Source organism: Thermobia domestica, chromosome 4, assembly GCF_964235325.1.
Source record: "Thermobia domestica chromosome 4, izTheDome1.hap1.1, whole genome shotgun sequence".
Lineage (NCBI taxonomy): Eukaryota > Metazoa > Arthropoda > Insecta > Zygentoma > Lepismatidae > Thermobia > Thermobia domestica.
The window spans coordinates 249499749-249518444 of record NC_137457.1 but is presented as its reverse complement, the minus strand read 5'-3'; the positions used below and the strand labels follow the sequence as shown (position 1 = coordinate 249518444).

The window sequence follows — 18696 nt, the reverse complement described above, 5'->3', positions numbered from 1 at the left end:
ATAAGCGGTCCATTGAGAATCACAATCAAAAAGTGTCGCAAAACAGGCACGTGCTCAATATAATCATCAATTCGATTTTGTGGAGTCTTCGAACTGGCTTTAAGAGAACATGATGAAACAGACTCTTCTTCAAATCCATGCGTATTTAGTGGATTAATTAATTTCAGCGCTGAACTTGACAGCGCTCTCAAGAGTCATTAGAAACCGCAACAATTTTTAAGGGTACGTCAAAAATCATACAGAATGGTCTTTTCCAATGCATGTTAGAAGTATACCATGAAGAAGTCGTTAATATTGTTTGTACTAACTATTATTATTATTATTAAATTATTATTATTATTTATAATAATATCAATAATAATGTAAAACGAGGTCATATATTGTGCACCACCTAAAATTCAAAGCACGAGCCGCTACTGATATGCTTTCATGCACCAACATATGAAGAGTACGGAACGTATTGTTAAGCTAGGATCCAAAACACTACTTCACGTGCTATTCGAAAAGAAACTCCCAAGGGAGTTTAACATGCGAACCAAAAGCAAGCAGGAGTCGCAGTGGCTCAGTGGTGCCTGGGGTCATTGGTTCGATTCCAGCACGCGCCAAGTAAGCTTTGTGATGGACAAACACCATGTCCATGAGTTTTCTCGTGATTCCCCCCTTTTCTTCCCACTTTCTTCATTCCACCATCTCATCCATTTCTCATCATCATCGTCTTCTTTACCCTAGCCTGCATAATTGTGCAATGTACAAGATTTCATTTCATTGTTCCAAAAGCAAGCACAATAAACCGTGAGGCTACCAAAGACCTTCAATTGGTATAATGAACTAGCTTCAGTAAAACTGAAACTATGTATGCATTTTCTGTAAACACAAGTTATTTCGCTAATATAAATATTACAAAATATATCTGTTGTTAGTATTTTATTTGCTAGAATATTTATATTAAGAGGACCTGATGGTTCAGTAATTCTCTGTCTCACCTCCTTCTCCTTCCTGTGAGGAATTACTGATTCGATCCAGACTACATATCAGTTTCTGATAGACAAGTTTGCGTTCGTGAGATTTCTCAAAATTCTTCTTTCCTCTCATTGTTATTACATCACCTTTTTCTTCATTGTTCATATGTATCAGGCTGTCTGAAAAAATATTGATTCTTTTGAGGTCAAAATTTAGAAATATTTATTTCTATTTGAAAATAACATTACGAACCATATGTGTACCATTTTGTTCTATGACCTTCTGCCATTTTTTTGGCATCATCATGATCCCGTTACTATAGAACTTCTGTGGTTTCTGGTTTTATATATATGGAACACGTGGTTTTTACAGATCTCTTTTGAAATTAACTTAACACCGCTCAGGGAGCTCTGCAGAGACCAAAACAAACAAACGGTAAAAGCATTAGAACTTGTCAGCCAAGTTCTCAATTTACTGGTCATGAAAGATGTATGCAATCTGGTATTGTTAACGTGGTATACGATAGGTGTACTCGCGCTAATTGTCAACAGCATAGGCCCGAGTCTATCGTTCTGCCCAGCGACAGCAGCTCGTAATGGATAATGTCTTTCCAATCCCACCAAACGCACAGCATAACCTTTCTGAGCGTCAGTGTGTGCTTTGCTACAGCTCCTATGAAGCTTCTCTTCTCTTCGAGCACAATCTTTTTTCGCACATTGTTGTCCTAGGTTATCCACTTTTTATCTCTGGTGATAAGCCGCTTCAAAGATAGCTTGAATTCGTTACGTTTCAGTAGAGATTTGCAGATGGAAATTCGATTAAGTAAATGTTTCTGAATCAGATCATGTGGCACCCAAACATAGAAAATCTTTTTGCAGCATACCTTCTCCAAATAGTGTATCACTGCTTGTGATGTATGTTTAGATCATTACTGATGTCATAACTGCTTATATACTGGTGTGCGCTACTTTGCCAAAATGTCATCCATTTTTGCTCTGATTGGTCGTCCACTGCGAGGAGGATCTTGGACATCGAGACTTTCAAATGAAAGCGACTGAACCATCTTTTGGATGTTGCTTGTGATAACATATCTTGCCCAACACAGCACAAATTTCTTCACGGGCCTGCACATCGTTTGAGCCTTTATCGAAATAAAATGGTAAAATATAGCGCAGTTTTGGGGAAAGTTACTCATCTTCACGGGACAATACATTACGTGTTATTATAAGAATTCCAACACTTTTTTCCATCTACTATCTTAAACTGTCAGCTGTCAAACGACGTTAGGTCTGACCCGCTGCGACTCATATACCCTGAGATTTAGGACATTAACACCATCTCCTCCACAGAAGGCTCAATACATTTTGGACGACCTGATGTTACTTGTCTCCTTGAACATTCAGAGCATAATCGCAGGATGTTAGCTTATTCCAGTATGTGACACGGAAACTTGGTCACATATAATTTTCACCACTCATTATGGGCGGAAATACTTTACATAGTGTGCACTACAAATGTAGAAATGGTATCTTTATAATGTAAATTGCTGCCAATGAATGTTTCGTTTCCATTTATCTCCTTTGTCATAGCAAACTGGAGCAGCTGATTGGAAAACATTTTTCTTTATTAGGTTGGTGCAAATGAAATGTTAGTTCCAGGTTCCTCATTTGCAAAGGGGAAAAATTAACAATACAATACCTGGTTAATCAAAATAGTTGCCATCTCCAGCTACATACTTTTGCCATCACTCAGCCAACGATTGGTTTCCATGGCGAAATAAGTCTAAAGTCTCCGATGCAAAGAAATCCTCAACCGCACGTTGCACCGCCCAATCATGAGGGAAGGCTCTTCTCTCAAGAGGTGATCGAGATCTCCAAGAAGTGGAAGTCCGTGGGAGAGATGTCGGGGAATATGGTGGATGAGGAAGCGTCTTCAACTCATGAAGAGAGTGCGTGACATGAGTCTGCATTTTCGTGCAGTATGAAGTGGTCTCTTTGGTCATTGCTCTACGCTTGAGGACAAGTTTGTATTACTTTTCGTATAATTCAGTACTATAATCATCCATAGTTATAATTTCTTCTCGACGAAGATAGATATGATGGGCCACCCCACCATAGACCACCATATAAGCAATAAAACATTCTTCAAATTTTGGAAACCGTTCTGGACGTTGATAGCTATCTGATCTATGTTTTGACATCTTACTATTATCGTGGCTAATCCATTTTTCATCAGAAATGAAAATTCGATGCAGAAAACCTTCTCGCTTACTCCATACCATCACAGAATTGCACTTCTTCAGCCACTCATTCTTGTTGGCTGATATCAACTCATGTGACACCTACTTGTTCACCTTATCGATTGCACGGAGCCACCGAATCATTTATATGGTGTGTACCCAACACGTCTACAATGGTACGAACACTTTGCCGCGGGAAAGCTTCCGCGGTGTTTCTGGAGAGCTCATCCGAACATAATGTTAGCCAATACTTACTGGGCTTATTTTGCAGTGCTATGGCCCAGAAACGAAATTTAACAAATCAATTGCGAATAGTGTGTTTATTCGCCATCCCTGGCCCAAATACACTGATATTGTTTTTTGCTGCTTGAAGTGCAGAATGTCCCAGTTTGAAATCGTGAAGGAAAATTACTCGCAGTTATGAGTTCTCCATGACGCACTTTCATACGACCCTGTTCAGTAGCGCACTGCCTGGGTACCCAAGCCTATTTGCTGAGAGTATACTGAGTTTCTGACATAAAATACGTGACTTTAGCCCATCCCTGTGTTGTGTTGCTGATGTGAGTTTGGCCTTGAAACGTCAGAGCGGACATTTTATTCACACCACCTAATGCATAGATAGCTTCAATCTCATTATTTAATAGACGTTCTTTGTACATAGAACTCTCAGGCTTCTGGCTAGTAACCTGTTAAAGCGACTTATAATGGTTATATTATTATTATTATTATTATTATTATTATTATTATTATTATTATTATTATTATTATTATTAATCATAATAATAATAATGATAATAATTTAATAATTTTTGGGCAGTTATACTGTGAGCTGCTTAGATATTCATGTACTGTGCAGAACGTGTTTTTAATAGTTGTGTGCGCACTAAGTTGACAAAGTAACTTTTCTTTATGCTTATCCTTTATATAGCCAGGTATTTTTATTATACAATGTTACACCTATATGGATGTATGACTTTGTATGCAGATGTTCGATAATAAAAAGTAGATAATGACTTTTTCCACGCGTTGTAAGAAATAGAAAATCGGGAATCAAGAATGAGAGTGAGGGATTGGTCTCGGGAGGGACTTACAGCGTAGTAGTTAACCTATGTAGTAAGTTGGAAACTAATTTTTGAATCTTTGCTCGGTGAGTATTCTCTTTCAAAGTCAACTCCAGAGATGTTAGAATATTCGATGTCACAGTAAGCTATGCATTTGGTAAATAAAAACTAAGAAATCCTTCCTAATTCCAATAATAATGATTTCTTATCGTTTTAGACTTTTTTGTTTTAAAAATCATTTTATGTAATACTAACATACAATAATCTATTTCTTTTCGTTTGCTGCTGAAGTATGTTTTGTCAAAGGTAAGTAACTTAAGGTATTTTGAAATACAGTACTAAAATTATTTGTCATTGCATCTTAAATTAAATATTTCATTATTTGCTTGTGCTAGTCAACAAATAGAGGTTTTTGGAAATAATTTTAAAACAAATTCACTAATGTTTTTAATATATTAATAATTGAAATTGACTCCGGTATTCAGTCTTCAGTCTTCTAATTCTTTCATATTTATTCATAAAAATTTAAATACATGAAAAATTTTCAAAAGAATATATAATATCTCAAGTTGGAAAAAGGAGTCAGGGAATTTATTTTAACATCAACCATACAAAAACGTAGTCTTAAAAGAGGACTTAATATAAACCCTAATAAAACAACGATGCTATTCACAAAGAAAAGTACTATGCATTAATCTTTATGTTCTTTCCTCCTTCCGAAAATGTTCAAAGAATTACAATATACTGTGAGTGTGTTGACGCCAATTTCGGCATAGATTCACGTATTTTGAATTTTAATTTTTTTTTTTTTTTTTTTTTTTTTTTTTTTTTTTTTTTTTTTTTTTTTTTAGCTTTGTTTGTTTGAAAGGATATGCTTTTCCGTTGGTCCCGTGTAAATTTCATTAGGACGTGATAGTAATCTTCGGAGGTAGACCATGACTCTCCTTAACGGCTCAGTAATATTTTCTGCTACATTGTATGTTCACATATAAATTTGGAACGCGTAGTGCGATTTTTAAAAGAATCATTCTTCCTTGTTTTGTGGGCCTACCCTTCCTATATGAAGTTAGTGTCCTATGTTTAGCTTAGGTACATACCTACAAGATTAGTCCCAAGTTTTGCAGCATTTTCATAACCCAAAAGGGAGGAATGATCAATCGTAAGTACAAACGTGGCAAACAAACTATTTAACATAGAGGCTGGCACTTCATCAGTTTCTTCAGCCGGGTTTTAGTGGCAATGAAGGTGAGTGTTCAACATCTCATACATGAACTGTTACTGTATGAGTTCCAACACAGGCCTAACACTGTGGCAGCAACCCAAACCATTTGTCATGCGAAAGGTGAAGGGTGCAGTGAGCCACAGTACAGCAACTCGTTGGCTCCAGAAGTTTCGCCCAGATTGTAAAAATGTCGAAGATCGGCCAAGATCCGATCTCCCCAAAGTAACAGATTCTGAGGTTGTACGACACGCCATTGAGCAAAATCCATCTACTAGCACACGACGAGTGTCAAACCAGCTCGGTGTCCCAGTCCACTGTACTGTGTCGTACTCAAGAACTCGGGAAAACTATCAGGAACCACATTGTGCCACATGAATTGATCACAGTTCACTCCCAGAGGAGAGTAGATGTATGTCAACAACTGCTAATTAATCCATATGGTGTGAGTTTCCTGAAACAGATTTTCACTGTTTTTCCGAAGTCCGAATGTGCCAAGACAGTGGTTGAGCAAGTGCGACTTCCAAAAGCGGTCGTCAAACAGGGCTGTTTCGAGCATGAAGTGCTGCTCTGTGTGGTGGAATGCTTCCACTTTAAAATCGTTCCTAACAGTCATACCATCAATGTCGAGCTTTATTCCGAACAGTTGTAGCGGATGTGTGCTGCACTACGCCAAAAATATCCTTCAGTATGAACCGAAAGAGCACCCTGCTGTAACAGGGTAACGCAAAACCACACTTGCGCCAAAAAACGCAACAAAAAATTCGCGAACCTGAAATCATCGAACTGACGCCATACCCGGCATATAGTTCTGACCTTGCCCCTTCGGATTACTACATGTTTCGATCCATGGCATACTTCCTAAAATCACAATACTTCACCAACTAGGGCGGAAGTGGAAACAGCAGTGGCCGACTTTTTTTCCTCTAAGGACAAGACGTGATATTCACGTGAAATCAAGGAACTGGGAGGAAGGTAGCTGCAGATAATCTAACACAAGTTAACCGACTTAATAAAGCTCTAGAATGCAGAAAATAGTTAAAAATGCGCTAAAAAGCAGAAAATAAAAATGACTGAAAAGTTACTATTATCAATATAACTTTTTGAAATCCAGCAAATTCTCTCTTTGAACATGGTGTTTTCTGCCTTTTAGCCTTTTTTTATTGTTTTTATGCTTTTTAGTGTTTTTTAAAGTCGATTAATATTTCTTAAAAGTTTTTATTTTCTGCTGTTTTGCGTTTTTCTTTTTTAATATTATTAAGTCAGTTAGATAATATTATTTGAAGATTTTATCTTTTATCTTCTTAACAATAAACTAACCAAAAAATCAATTCAGTAATAACATAAAACTTTCCAACATTGAAAAATATCCACAGGATTGGTAGAATTTCCGCTTGCGGATTCTCTATTACTTGAGCTGCCAGCAAAACTTACCATGTTTTGGTTGCGCCCTGTGAGACTCTGTTTCACGAACCTAAACCACATGGGCGATGCGTCCAGGAACTTGACAGGAACACATGAGAATGACACTATCTTGATACTCAAGTCCGTCTCTTTTTATGTGTAGTAGGCCAGTGAAGACTGGGTAGTGTGGCTGGAAGTCTCATCACATGGATGGAGACGTTCCTGCTTTCCTGTCTGCACAGTCGAAGGATATAGCCACATTGACCTTTATCGTCGATGGAACCCACATAAGAGAAAGTGCACCCCGACTGCAGTACCAAGCTACCACCATGAAACCGCGTGGATAGTTCTTGCAAGGCAGACCCACTGAGACTTGCTCCCACTCTTGGTTCGGTAAAAAAATGGCCCGTGACTTATTGATGTCGTCCAGACATCCTCCCTTCATCCATGGTGAAGATCCACTGCCACTTGTCACCTGCGAGGTTCCGTTCATACAGTGTTCTGGCGTTGGTGAATCTTTCTTGGATGTGCGATCTGTCAGAGCATGTCAGTGTGGCTCACGTCGCACCTCAAGTCCCACGTTACGGTGATGTGGACAGTGCGGAAAAAAAAAAAAAATCCTTACTATTCTGTAAGATTGCATCTGGCTTCATCAGATTTTCAATTAACAAAAGCAGGAATTAAAACTACTAATTCTATATAACTTGGTACACATATAGTATGATTATTCATCGAGCTGGAGTACCTTACCTTCAAATTGCCTAGGAATGCAATGGTAGATCGTTCTGAATGGAACATGTTTTAAAAACACTGTAAACTATATAACTGTAATGCTCATAAAAATTACCCACCCGTAAAGCACCCAGAATTATCCAATGTGTACGTTCCAGCAATGAATGTATTGCCTTTCAAATGTTTACAGCAATGTTTAACTGTAAACTTAAAGCCATGCTCCGGAGGGCATACTTCAGATTTCCTAGTGTACGATTTTTAAATAACAATTATCTATACTGTTATTTATAAGTCGATGCACTATATTATGTTCTTATTAAATGTGTAGGAAATAATACCAAAAAAATATATAACGATTCTTAATTATTTTTATGAAATAAACAATATTTTTCTTTTCTTAGCAAGACACTTTCTTTGGTGAGGTAAGATTTTAACATAACCATCTCCAAAAATCTGTACTTTTTTGTAGATGAGTATGCCGTAGTCTCTTGGTAGAAATTGTTAGCATTTTAGCCATTTTTGTAGAATGTTTTTGCATTTCTTTGATTTCCAGATATGTCCATTTTCTTGTCTCTTCATTATTTTCATGCGTAGATACTGTACCTGAATATTTTTTTTTCTTACAAGGCACAGGTGAAAGTGCTCATCTCTACTATAGTAGATTGGGCGTTTAGTCTAGTTTTTAATAATTTACATGTAGTCTTTCCTTTAGCACTATAAGTAATGAATATTTTAGTTTATGTTTTGCACTTTTCTGTGTAGAAATAATTGCAATTAACGAGTAAAATAGCAAGTGCATGAATATTGGAAACATGTTTCAGCATATGAATTCCTAAAGGGAAAATGCCTTAAAAAAAAAAAAAAAAAAAAAAAAGGAAAAGAAAAAAACTTTCTTTTAATCTATAAGTAGAGTTGCATAACACGTGAACGTAAATATTTTGTTCTTTTGTAATGTTTTATTGTAATACATAATGGTTAGCTTGTGAGTCTGTGAGTAGGTGGCTTGTAGCAGAAATGTGATTTTTTTAAGGCTCTACATTTGTACTAAACAAGCAGATTATGATATATAGACTGGCAATAACGGATTCAAAATAATAAATTTTATTTGATTCTGAGTTTAGCGTCCCTTTCAGCAGCGAGGCTATGTGAGACGGGACCTACTGATTAACGTGGAATCCGAACCACATGAGCTCCCGCCAGGAATCGAACCTGGCTCTCCCACGCCAAAGGCGCGTATGCTAACCTCTTTAGGCACGAGGGTGCTCTAAAAATTATAAATTTGTTATAGATTTTACTTATACATAAGGCATGAGAATCTACCTACACAAAGCTTGAAAATACAAATGTTTCAAAAAACTTAGCAACCTGCTTTAAAGGAACTCTGTACGTATAATGATTAAAATTAAAATAAAAACAGTAATTGTTAAAAAAAAGATAATTCAGTTCCCTTAAATCCTTATTGAGTTTTTAGTATTTAGTGAAATTAAAGGAGGAAGAAATGATGGTAGTATACTGGAAAACATTATTTTTTCTAGGTATTGTAATATATCTACTAATACCGTGATTTTAATGCAGCATTGCATATGTAACTAATATCAAGAGCGTATAAAATACATTATATTATTGAATAGCTTATGTATGAGTATGTTATTTTATAAGAGAAAGTTTAACCTTTAATTTAATTATTTTAATGTGAATATAAGAAACGTCTTGGTTACGAATCGTTATGAATTGACGAGTAGACGGGCATAGATAAGCAATCAGTTCATATATTTCACATTCGTGAGATATCAGGTACGAATCTCGCCGATGACTATCCAGACTTGTTTTGTCGTAGGATTTTCTTTAATCTCACTATACAAATGCTGGGATGGAATTTTAAATATACAACTTGTTTGAAAGTTCCAACTACAGTACTTGATATATTATTCTATTCTTGAGTATAAGTTTATATACGAGGGGGAGTCAAATGAAAACCATAATTATTTTTTTAAATAATATTTATTGGTCACACAGGGTACAGAAGTAAATCACTTTTCAACATAGTCCCCTCCTCGTTCAATGCAAGTCCGCCAGCGCTTCGGAAGAGCCTGAATACCTGCAGAAAAAAAGTCTTTTGGGCGACGGCGCAACCACTCGTGCACCGCGTTGCGTACCTCTTCATCGGAGTGGAACTTCCTGCCGCCCATTGCTTCTTTGAGCGGACCAAACAGATGGAAATCGCTCGGTGCGAGGTCTGGCGAGTAAGGGGGATGTGAGAGGCATTCAAATTTCAAGTCTATGATGGTCGCAACCGTTGCACGCGCCGTATGGGGCCGTGCATTGTCGTGTTGCAGCAGCACACCGGCTGACAGCAATCCACGTCGTTTCGTTTTGATGGCAGGCCGGAGAGGTCGTCACAGAGGTTCCTCGTGGCGTGTAGTGTTCCAAGATGATGCCCTTTTCGTCCCAAAAGAGGGTCGGCATAACCTTCCCTGCAGACGGCTGTGTCCGAAACTTTTTGGGTTTGGGTGATGAGGAGTGGCGCCACTTTTTGCTCGCTCGCTTTGTTTCAGGCTGATGGTAATGCACCCATGTTTCGTCACCAGTGACGATTCGTGACAGGAAGGCATTACCGTCACGTTCAGCACACCACAAAAGGTCTTCGCACGCATCAACACGTCGCTGTTTCAGTTCAGGCGTCAGTTGTCGGGGCACCCATCTTGCAGACACCTTATGAAACTGGAGAACATCATTCACAATATGATGTGCCGATCCATGACTCATGTGTACACATGCTGCAATTTCGTCTATTGTCACACGGCGGTTTTCCAAAACGATGGCTTCAACGGCTGCAATGGTCTCTGGAGTCACTACGCGCCGAGCCTGGCCGGGGCGTGGAGCATCGGCCACAGACTTAACACCATTTGCAAATTTCCGGCACCATTCATAGATTTGTGACTGTGACAAACACGCATCTCCATACTGAACCTTCATTCGCCTAAAAATGTCAATCGGTTTCACACCTTCACTTCGCAAAAACCGAATCACAGAACGCTGCTCCTCGCTGGTGCATGTGGCTAGTGGGGCTGCCATTTTGGAACTGTTGTTGCGCCGGTGTTTGTGCATCTGCCGGCTGCTGCCACCTAGGAGACATCCGGCATACTATCGTAAACAGGCATGCCAACTTACAGCTCACTGGCGCCATATGCGGATTTTTATTTCTACTTTTACGGTTTTCAGTTGACTTACCCTCGTATAATCCGAAATTAGTGTGTATATAGATATATAAAATCCGAAATCAGGTTTGTTTCTGAATCGGCCTTGCAATATGTGGGAAAGTAAACTTTAAAAGTATATAACACATATCTACCCGAATAACGCAAAAGAATTTGATGTAGAAAATGTAAGATAAAGTAAAATTTAAACTAACCAATTTAGAAGCTTGTGAACGCTAGAAAGGAATTCTCAGATCTCGAATAATATATACCTAGCAAAGATAGATGAATGTGTGTTCACAGCATTCTCAACGTTGTAAATTAGATAATGTTGAGTAGTCCTTGAATAGCTTCTGTAAAATTGTCTTATTGCGTAACTCAAATATAAATGTCTTACCTCAAATTATGTAGTAGTTGAACTTCAACCAGATAGTTTCAGTATGCGCTGACACTTTTGTTGATGACTTCTAGATGTTGTTAATTTGGGTACAACTGAGAAAGTTCCTACCTACTTGTGGAATCTTTCTGCAAGAAATTGTAAACAACCTCACTCTCAAACCTGCAACGAATTAGGCTTCTTAATTTAAAAAAAAAAAAAAAAAAAATGGAGTTATTTGATTTCAGTTAGCCACATACTGAAGTTATTTATTGAAGTTCAACTTCTTTGTGATAAAAGGTAAAACTGTTCATATTTGAGTTATTCATAATGTATCGTATAGTACTGATTTTCAACCGCCGGTCCGCGAAATTATTTTTGCTTATTGTCACTAAATGTGGTTCTTTCTATTAGGCCAGTCCTTAACATATCTCCATCTTTTGCCTGTCCGTGGGTACCGAAAGGTTGAAAGCGTTGTCCTGTAACATCTATCAACAATAATTTCTCATTGCTTCTTTTAAAGCCAGTAGTATTCGTTTTATATTATTTTTCACCATTTCATGTGGTTTAATGTATATACTAATCTTCTAAGCGCTTGAGAATTTCGTCATCAACGCCGATGGTAGCACAGCCGCACCACATGATATTGCTACTGGCGATGCAGCTACAGCTGAGATCTGACGGTAAGCAAAAGATTGATGCGGTTTTATTTCAATAGTGCTGCTGTTGTATATCCTAACAACATTCGAAATCTAATGACTACTCTCAGTGTTCGCTCTGCTTAAGAACGGAGTCCGAGCTGTTGTCCTACTTCAAAGCTAGTATCGTTAGCACGGCCAGCCTGTGGTTCTCGCGTAAACTCGGTGGTTGCACTATTTCTCTAGTAGTCCCTACTCCTGCCATTACGGTACTAACCTTGGATGGATAATCGGATAGGCCCACTGCGCGAGAGACCAAACCTGAGTATCTCCCAGTTATACCTACCGGTAAATGTGACATCCGTAACGAGTAAGAGCTCCCATACACTCGTGTGTATGGTGCCCAAGAGTTACGGTAAGCTCATCTCCCGTTAGTATATGTACAAACTACCGAATCTCATGATATGACCACAACCCAGCAGAGTCCAACCCAATCTGGGAAATCCCTGGTTTCCCAGCCCTGCCTATCTCGTGACGTTCAAACTTGTCTAGAGGTACTGCGAACATGTTGAGATATTATATACCTTCTCCCGATATCCTAACAGCAATGGATAGTTACGTTATACTGTAGTGTAAGTAATTTAAACACAATTCGTTCAAGTTTCCTATTCGAACTGCGGAATGAAATAGGAGAAACATAACCAAAAAGACAATTATTTATCCTGTTTAGAATGGCTTTTCGATTCAAATCTAACCTGTATGACGTGTATTTATCGTATGTGCTACGAAATGAAAGTATGTAACTGAAGAAACTGTCATGACAAATATATATGAATGCATATACGGGGTGTCTATCGGTCATAAAAGTCAAGGAAAAGTCACGAAATTTAGCTTTTGTGTTACAATTTTTTTATACGTACAAATACAAGTACAGACTGAAAAATTTTGTTCTATAAAACGTCAAAATTCACCACCAAAAATGTTTGTGGTCGACTCCAGACGTTACCAAATCGCAAGCAATGCACGCTTCTATCGCATGCATAAACATTCGGCCTAATTTGCACCCACATTTGCTCTAGAGAATGTTACGAAATTTTATGGTTTGGTAAGGGAAAGGTCACGAAAAAGTCACGAAATTTCATTTTGGAATTTTAGTAGACACCCTGATATATATGAACTACGGAATTTGTGGTTTTGCATTCATGAAAGGATTTTATTCTGTAGGGAATCGGGTTCTTTAGTTGTACCTGAGAAGCAACATAATGTGGTCTTCTCTTCATATAAAATATTTTTTGACTTCAATCTCAAATCGTATCTCAAGTTGTAACAGTAATTCTGAAACACACTTTGTATATAAATACTTCGCCGACTTGCTTTCCATCTAACATATTTATTTGCAATAATAAAAAAAAAGCTTTATTATTTGCATTAAAATTTCTGTTAATAAATTCAGTTTATTTAGGGACAGACTCAGAAGATAGCAGGATTTACAAAATATTTGTGAGTGGGCGAAAACTTGACAAGTTACCGTCCAGAGTCCACAAGACATGTGCAAAATATATTAACCATAATAGTTTTCTTTGCACTAATTATTTATAATGTATAACGCATAATAATGACATCGTACAGGCTAGTTTACTTACAAAAGTAACAGCAAAACAATCTACAATCAATGTTCCTTTTTCTCTTTTGTGTGTTTTACAAAAGGGTTTGAAGGTAAAGAATAGGTACTAATATTAATAAACTGAAAGAGGCTCGTTTTTGGTATCCTGAATTCTTATGAGTTGTCCAAAATACAATATTTAGGTAGGGATAGAAAAATGTAAATTAAATGTAACGCTCAAAATTGTAAGCATGTAAACATTTAATTTCCACACTTCTATCCCTACCTAAAGGCCGCGGTGGCTCAGTGATAGAGCGTTCACCTCTGGTGCTTGGGGTCCCGGGTTCGATCCCAGCCCCCGCCAAGTGAACTTTGTGGTGGACAAACACCGTGTGCGTGGGTTTTCTCGGGGTTCTCCCGTTTCCTCCCACTTTCTTCATTCCACCATTTCATCCATTACTCATCATTACCGTCTCCTTTAGCCTAACTAGCATAACCGTGGGACGTAAAACTCAAAGATTTCATTTCATTTCTATCCCTATCTACAGTACATATAGTTCCTTACCTTAGTTTTGAAAATGGGTGACAGTTGACAGCAAAAATTCAACTATTAATATTGTACTTTGAACGATTTATAAGAATTGAGAGGAGAGGTGATTTTATTGGTAAGACTGCTCTTCAAGTGCTTCGTATTATAAAGCTAATAGTAAATTCTAATATCTTGCATTACTTAAAATGGTGTAATCTTCAAATATATGAAACTATTTATTGTCTGAAAATTTCTCACGTTCTTTACTTTGAAACATTTTTTTATTATAGTGTCTCTTGTGTTTGTTTCTACACTATCAGTATTTATTTTGCAGGGAGGATACACTTTGGCAGTAATGCACATTGGAGCTCCGGCTTGCGGAATGAATGCTGCAGTTAGATCTTTCGTGAGAAATAGTATTTATCGCGGAGACACAGTATTGGGAATACATGATGGTGTAGAAGGACTGGTAGCAGGAAATGTAAGTAAACCAATGAAATTAAAAATATACGTAAAATTCATAAAGTAATCATTTCACTTGTTTCGAACTTTAATTTTTGATTAATCTATATGAAGGGTAAGAGAAAAACAGAAGGAATGTCACAAAAGTGCATTTTCGAGAAAACGGCGCTTTGATATTGAAAACCGCGCAAAATGTTTAGGGTTATTCAAATCTTTTGTCTTTTTTACATGAACATTTCTAGATTACTCATGCATAGCATATACAGTCAAATAGTACCAAGAGTCACCAACAAATAGGACAGATTAATACTGAACAGATTAACGTCCCACTGATGCACGTAATTTTGCAGTGACCTTATCACTAGTAGGATTTTCAACAATCTCTCCATTGCTGTTACTAGATTTAATCAGTTTATTCAAATAAAATATTTCAATTAAATTATTTCATGCTCACAACTCTAGTTGTTGTATTTTCATGTTCACAGTATTGGTACAAATAAGTGATTCGATTCACTGATAGCTTATTATGTCCAAGAGTTTTGGTTGGGATGAAGATTGGTCCCCTATAGGTTCGGATAGTGCGTTTTAGAAACATACTTGAGAAAATTTACACAAACATAGTCTATTTGCTCAGAAAACAATGAAAAATGCAATCATATATTACTAAAGTATTCAGGAAGTTACTATATTATTCAAGCGATGTTAGCAAACATTAGGGCTGCTCGCGGAAGATACGAGGAACAACAATAATCAAGGCAGATTCAAAGATATCAAAAAGCGTGAAAAAAGAAAATTATCTTTAGAAAGAAAGGAACTTGAGGTGCGCCGAAAAATGTTAAAACTTCTCAAGATTAGAAAGGAAAACAACAAAGTAAATGAAAAATTCAAATGCTACAGAAGAAGAAAATAAGTTAGGTTTGTTGCTTGTGGATAATCAGAAAGATAGCCCAAATCATGATATATGTTTACTTGCTTATGTTTATGACTGTATTCGGAATGCTAAACTATTTAAGATATTTTTAGTGTACAATTATTGGTATTAATGTTTTATTGTATTCCAAATACAGGAAGTTTGACTTATAATAAGTATTTACAATAAGTAAGTAATTTTGTACAATATTTTGAAAAATGAAAAGGAGAGCTATCGCTATAGGAGTGGTAGAGACAGATTTAATATATATTACATTTCCTGAACTTAATGATTGTGTTTGCGATGTCGCGCATCAAGGAAAATTTACCTACTCAGTCATGGAAATTCAGGGAAATCAATATTCGAATGTGAATGTGAACCATGTTGTGATAACATGAAGATATAAAAAAGAAAAAGAATGGTCTTCCTTGGAAAGATTAATGCAAAAACACCTTTTGTCCTTTGTATTGATGAAGGCCATTCGTCAAGTGATGGTGTAACTCACAGTGGAGTGAGCTACGCTGAACATTTCATATACTTTCAGATGTGCTTTCATGTTTATTCTTGATGTTTTTTATTTATTTTACTCCTAACCTTATTCTCCATAACTGAGGCTTTAAAGAGATTTGAGAATTCGAAAGTGTAGCGAAACTTCTTTGAGATAAACTTACAATATTTTAATTAAAATCTATCTTCTAAAGAATGGTCTTTTCTTAAGAATTTAATGATTTTCCACTGATTTTCAGATCTGGGAGTAAAACTCAAATGAAGGGAAATGCATATCAATTATAAACTTTATCGTTCTTTCTGATGCTTCCAGCCACACGAATTTCTTTACTGTACTAGTAGCTATACTATATATCATTAGAAACTAACACAGTGCAACTAGTATGAATTTTATTCATGTAAGTTCTTAAAAGTGTACTGAACAAATATCAATTCATAAAGACAAAAAGGAGAAAGTTGAAGACGCCTAACAACTGTTTCTAAACTTTTGTCAAAATTGAAAACTTTCCTAGAGTTGATTGTGGTTTCGTTGGTTATTTTATTTCGCCACAAAGGAACTCTCCTATGAAAAGCAGGATTGGTAGTTATTTTGAGATTAAGGTTGTCAGTTTTTTTATTATTATTATTTATTTATTTATTTATTTTATTTTATTTTATTTTATTTAAGAGACAAAGCAAGATTTTTACCAATGTGTGATATTAAAAATTTACGTAAACAAATACACACATGGTTTCAGTGAATTGTAACTTCGTAAAATTTGAAGTAGTGGAATAATTGATAATAATTGAAAGTGCTCTTATATGTTTGCAATCCCATAAGTTAATTTAATGTATATTGTATTTGAATCCTTTTAGGAATTACTATAATGTACATTCAGACAATCTGCAGATTCGTTTTTCGTTGTGGAATATGCAAAAATGTGAGATATTTAAGAGTAGATACCTTTCATATAAGTCCATGTATCACATGACACTAAAGGCTCTGCATAGAGAAGATCCTTTCAGATAGTTCTGTGACTGTAATTTAATTTATAAAGGAACAGAAAGGAAAAGAGAAGTAAACATAATAGGCAATCGTGTTTATAAAAACTGAACATTTAATTGTGATTAACATAAATCTGCTAACCTTGAACTCTTGGGCAGTGCAGGAGTCATCATTGTCATATTTTTTACCCTCACTAAATAATATTGAAAATTACGTTCAGTGACTTTTCTATCATCTATATATGTTACTAGTTTTATTGTGTATATTTAAATGGATGCAGCTTTTGTGCTTTCCTGTTCATTGATTGTAAACAATATGATCATGTTATAGATTCAGGTGTTGGATTGGTCAGATGTAACCGGCTGGGTCGGTCAAGGAGGAGCCTATTTGGGAACGAAGCGAACGCTACCTGGAAACAGATTGGACCAAATTGCAGCTCGCCTTACAGAGTTTCATATTCAAGGCTTGCTAATCATTGGTGGATTTGAGGTGAGATTCCCTACACTTTTCTCCTTAAGATATGGTAAATATGTGTTATACTCTTAGTAAATTAGGCCGTGTTAGACTGACATTAATTTAAGCATGCTAAATAAATTTACTCTAGTCACCAAATAAAATGACTTTAACTAATCCTTCGCCACCTAGAAAAACAAGTGTTTAAAACATGATCAAAATACGTACATTTACTGCAATGTAATTACATTAAATATGTTTCATTTATTAGATACTATGATTGAATTTGTATCATTGTTTCCCTCCTGTAACAGTTATGGATGAAAAATATCTAGTCATACCATTTCTGTTAACAAGGGAAACAAGATTCAAAATTTAATTTGTTTCAGGTTTTCTACAAGTAAGTACATTTACAATGATGCTTAGAACATTCAATACCAGTTATAAGGTTAATTTTCAGTTTAAAGGAAGTTTTTTAACGTCCCACGATTATGTGCCGAGGCTAAGGAAGACTGTGATGACGAGATGGATGATAATGGGGAATGACGAAAACGGGAAGAAACGAGAGACCTCTGAGAAAACGCACGCATGCGGTGTTTGTTCACTATCAAGCGCACTTGGCGGAAACTGGGATCGAACGAGGAACCCCACGCGTCAGAGGTGAACTCTACCACTGAACCACTGCGGCTCGTTAGAGAAAGGCATGTAAATTTGAAGTTGGACCCTTTAAACTCTGTCCACAACATATTACTACGTGGACTGAAAGTAAATTAATATTCCTTAATAGTGATTGTGTTTCTGCACTTTGTATTTTCTTTTGTTGAGTTTATATTATGCTTGCATTCTTTGTATTTGTCTCAGTAACAGGGATGACAGTACGCGGGAGTAATCTCCATTCCCTCTATAGATCATTAATTAATTCGGATGTCGCTTCCAGTTTGATTCTTGTATACTAAATCAATTCTCAATCCTTTTTTTTTTTCATTTTTTCATTCATTGCAGGAAACCGGAAACAAGTTTGTTTCCATTATTCTTCTTATATTGTCACAGCTGATATTTACTTTCGACTATCCTAAAGATCCTATACTTTATGAACTACTATTTATTTGCTAACTACGTAATCTGTCATGGTTTTCAGTGAAACAACGTACGATAAATTGAAAATATTTTTCTTAAAGACAGGTTATCATTCATTCATTCCAGTTTTTATTCTTGTTTGACGCTATTATAATGCGTATTTTCTATTTCCCTCGCCAATATATATAATATAAATTCGTTGATTATTCGTAATTAGTATACCCAGAACACTGATATTATTAATATTTAATTCATTCTAGTACTAGTCACCAAGTATATTTTCCAAAAGAATAATCGTGAGTGATAAAATTAGTTGATCAAATCACTTTTTTTAAATAGACATT

The 18696-nt window shown here is 36.3% G+C and overlaps 1 protein-coding gene across 4 annotated transcripts in view; it reads left to right on the top strand.

The window, feature by feature from the left end:
- Pfk (ATP-dependent 6-phosphofructokinase) overlaps positions 1 to 18696 on the top strand; it is a 118990-nt gene that overhangs the window by 54700 nt on the left and 45594 nt on the right. For all 4 annotated transcript variants that reach the window (XM_081755698.1, XM_081755697.1, XM_081755699.1 and 1 more), the window contains exons 10-11: positions 14293 to 14439; positions 17153 to 17311. In XM_081755698.1, the coding sequence (XP_081611824.1) occupies positions 14293 to 14439; positions 17153 to 17311 (306 nt within the window). The remainder of the gene's footprint in view (positions 1 to 14292; positions 14440 to 17152; positions 17312 to 18696) is intronic.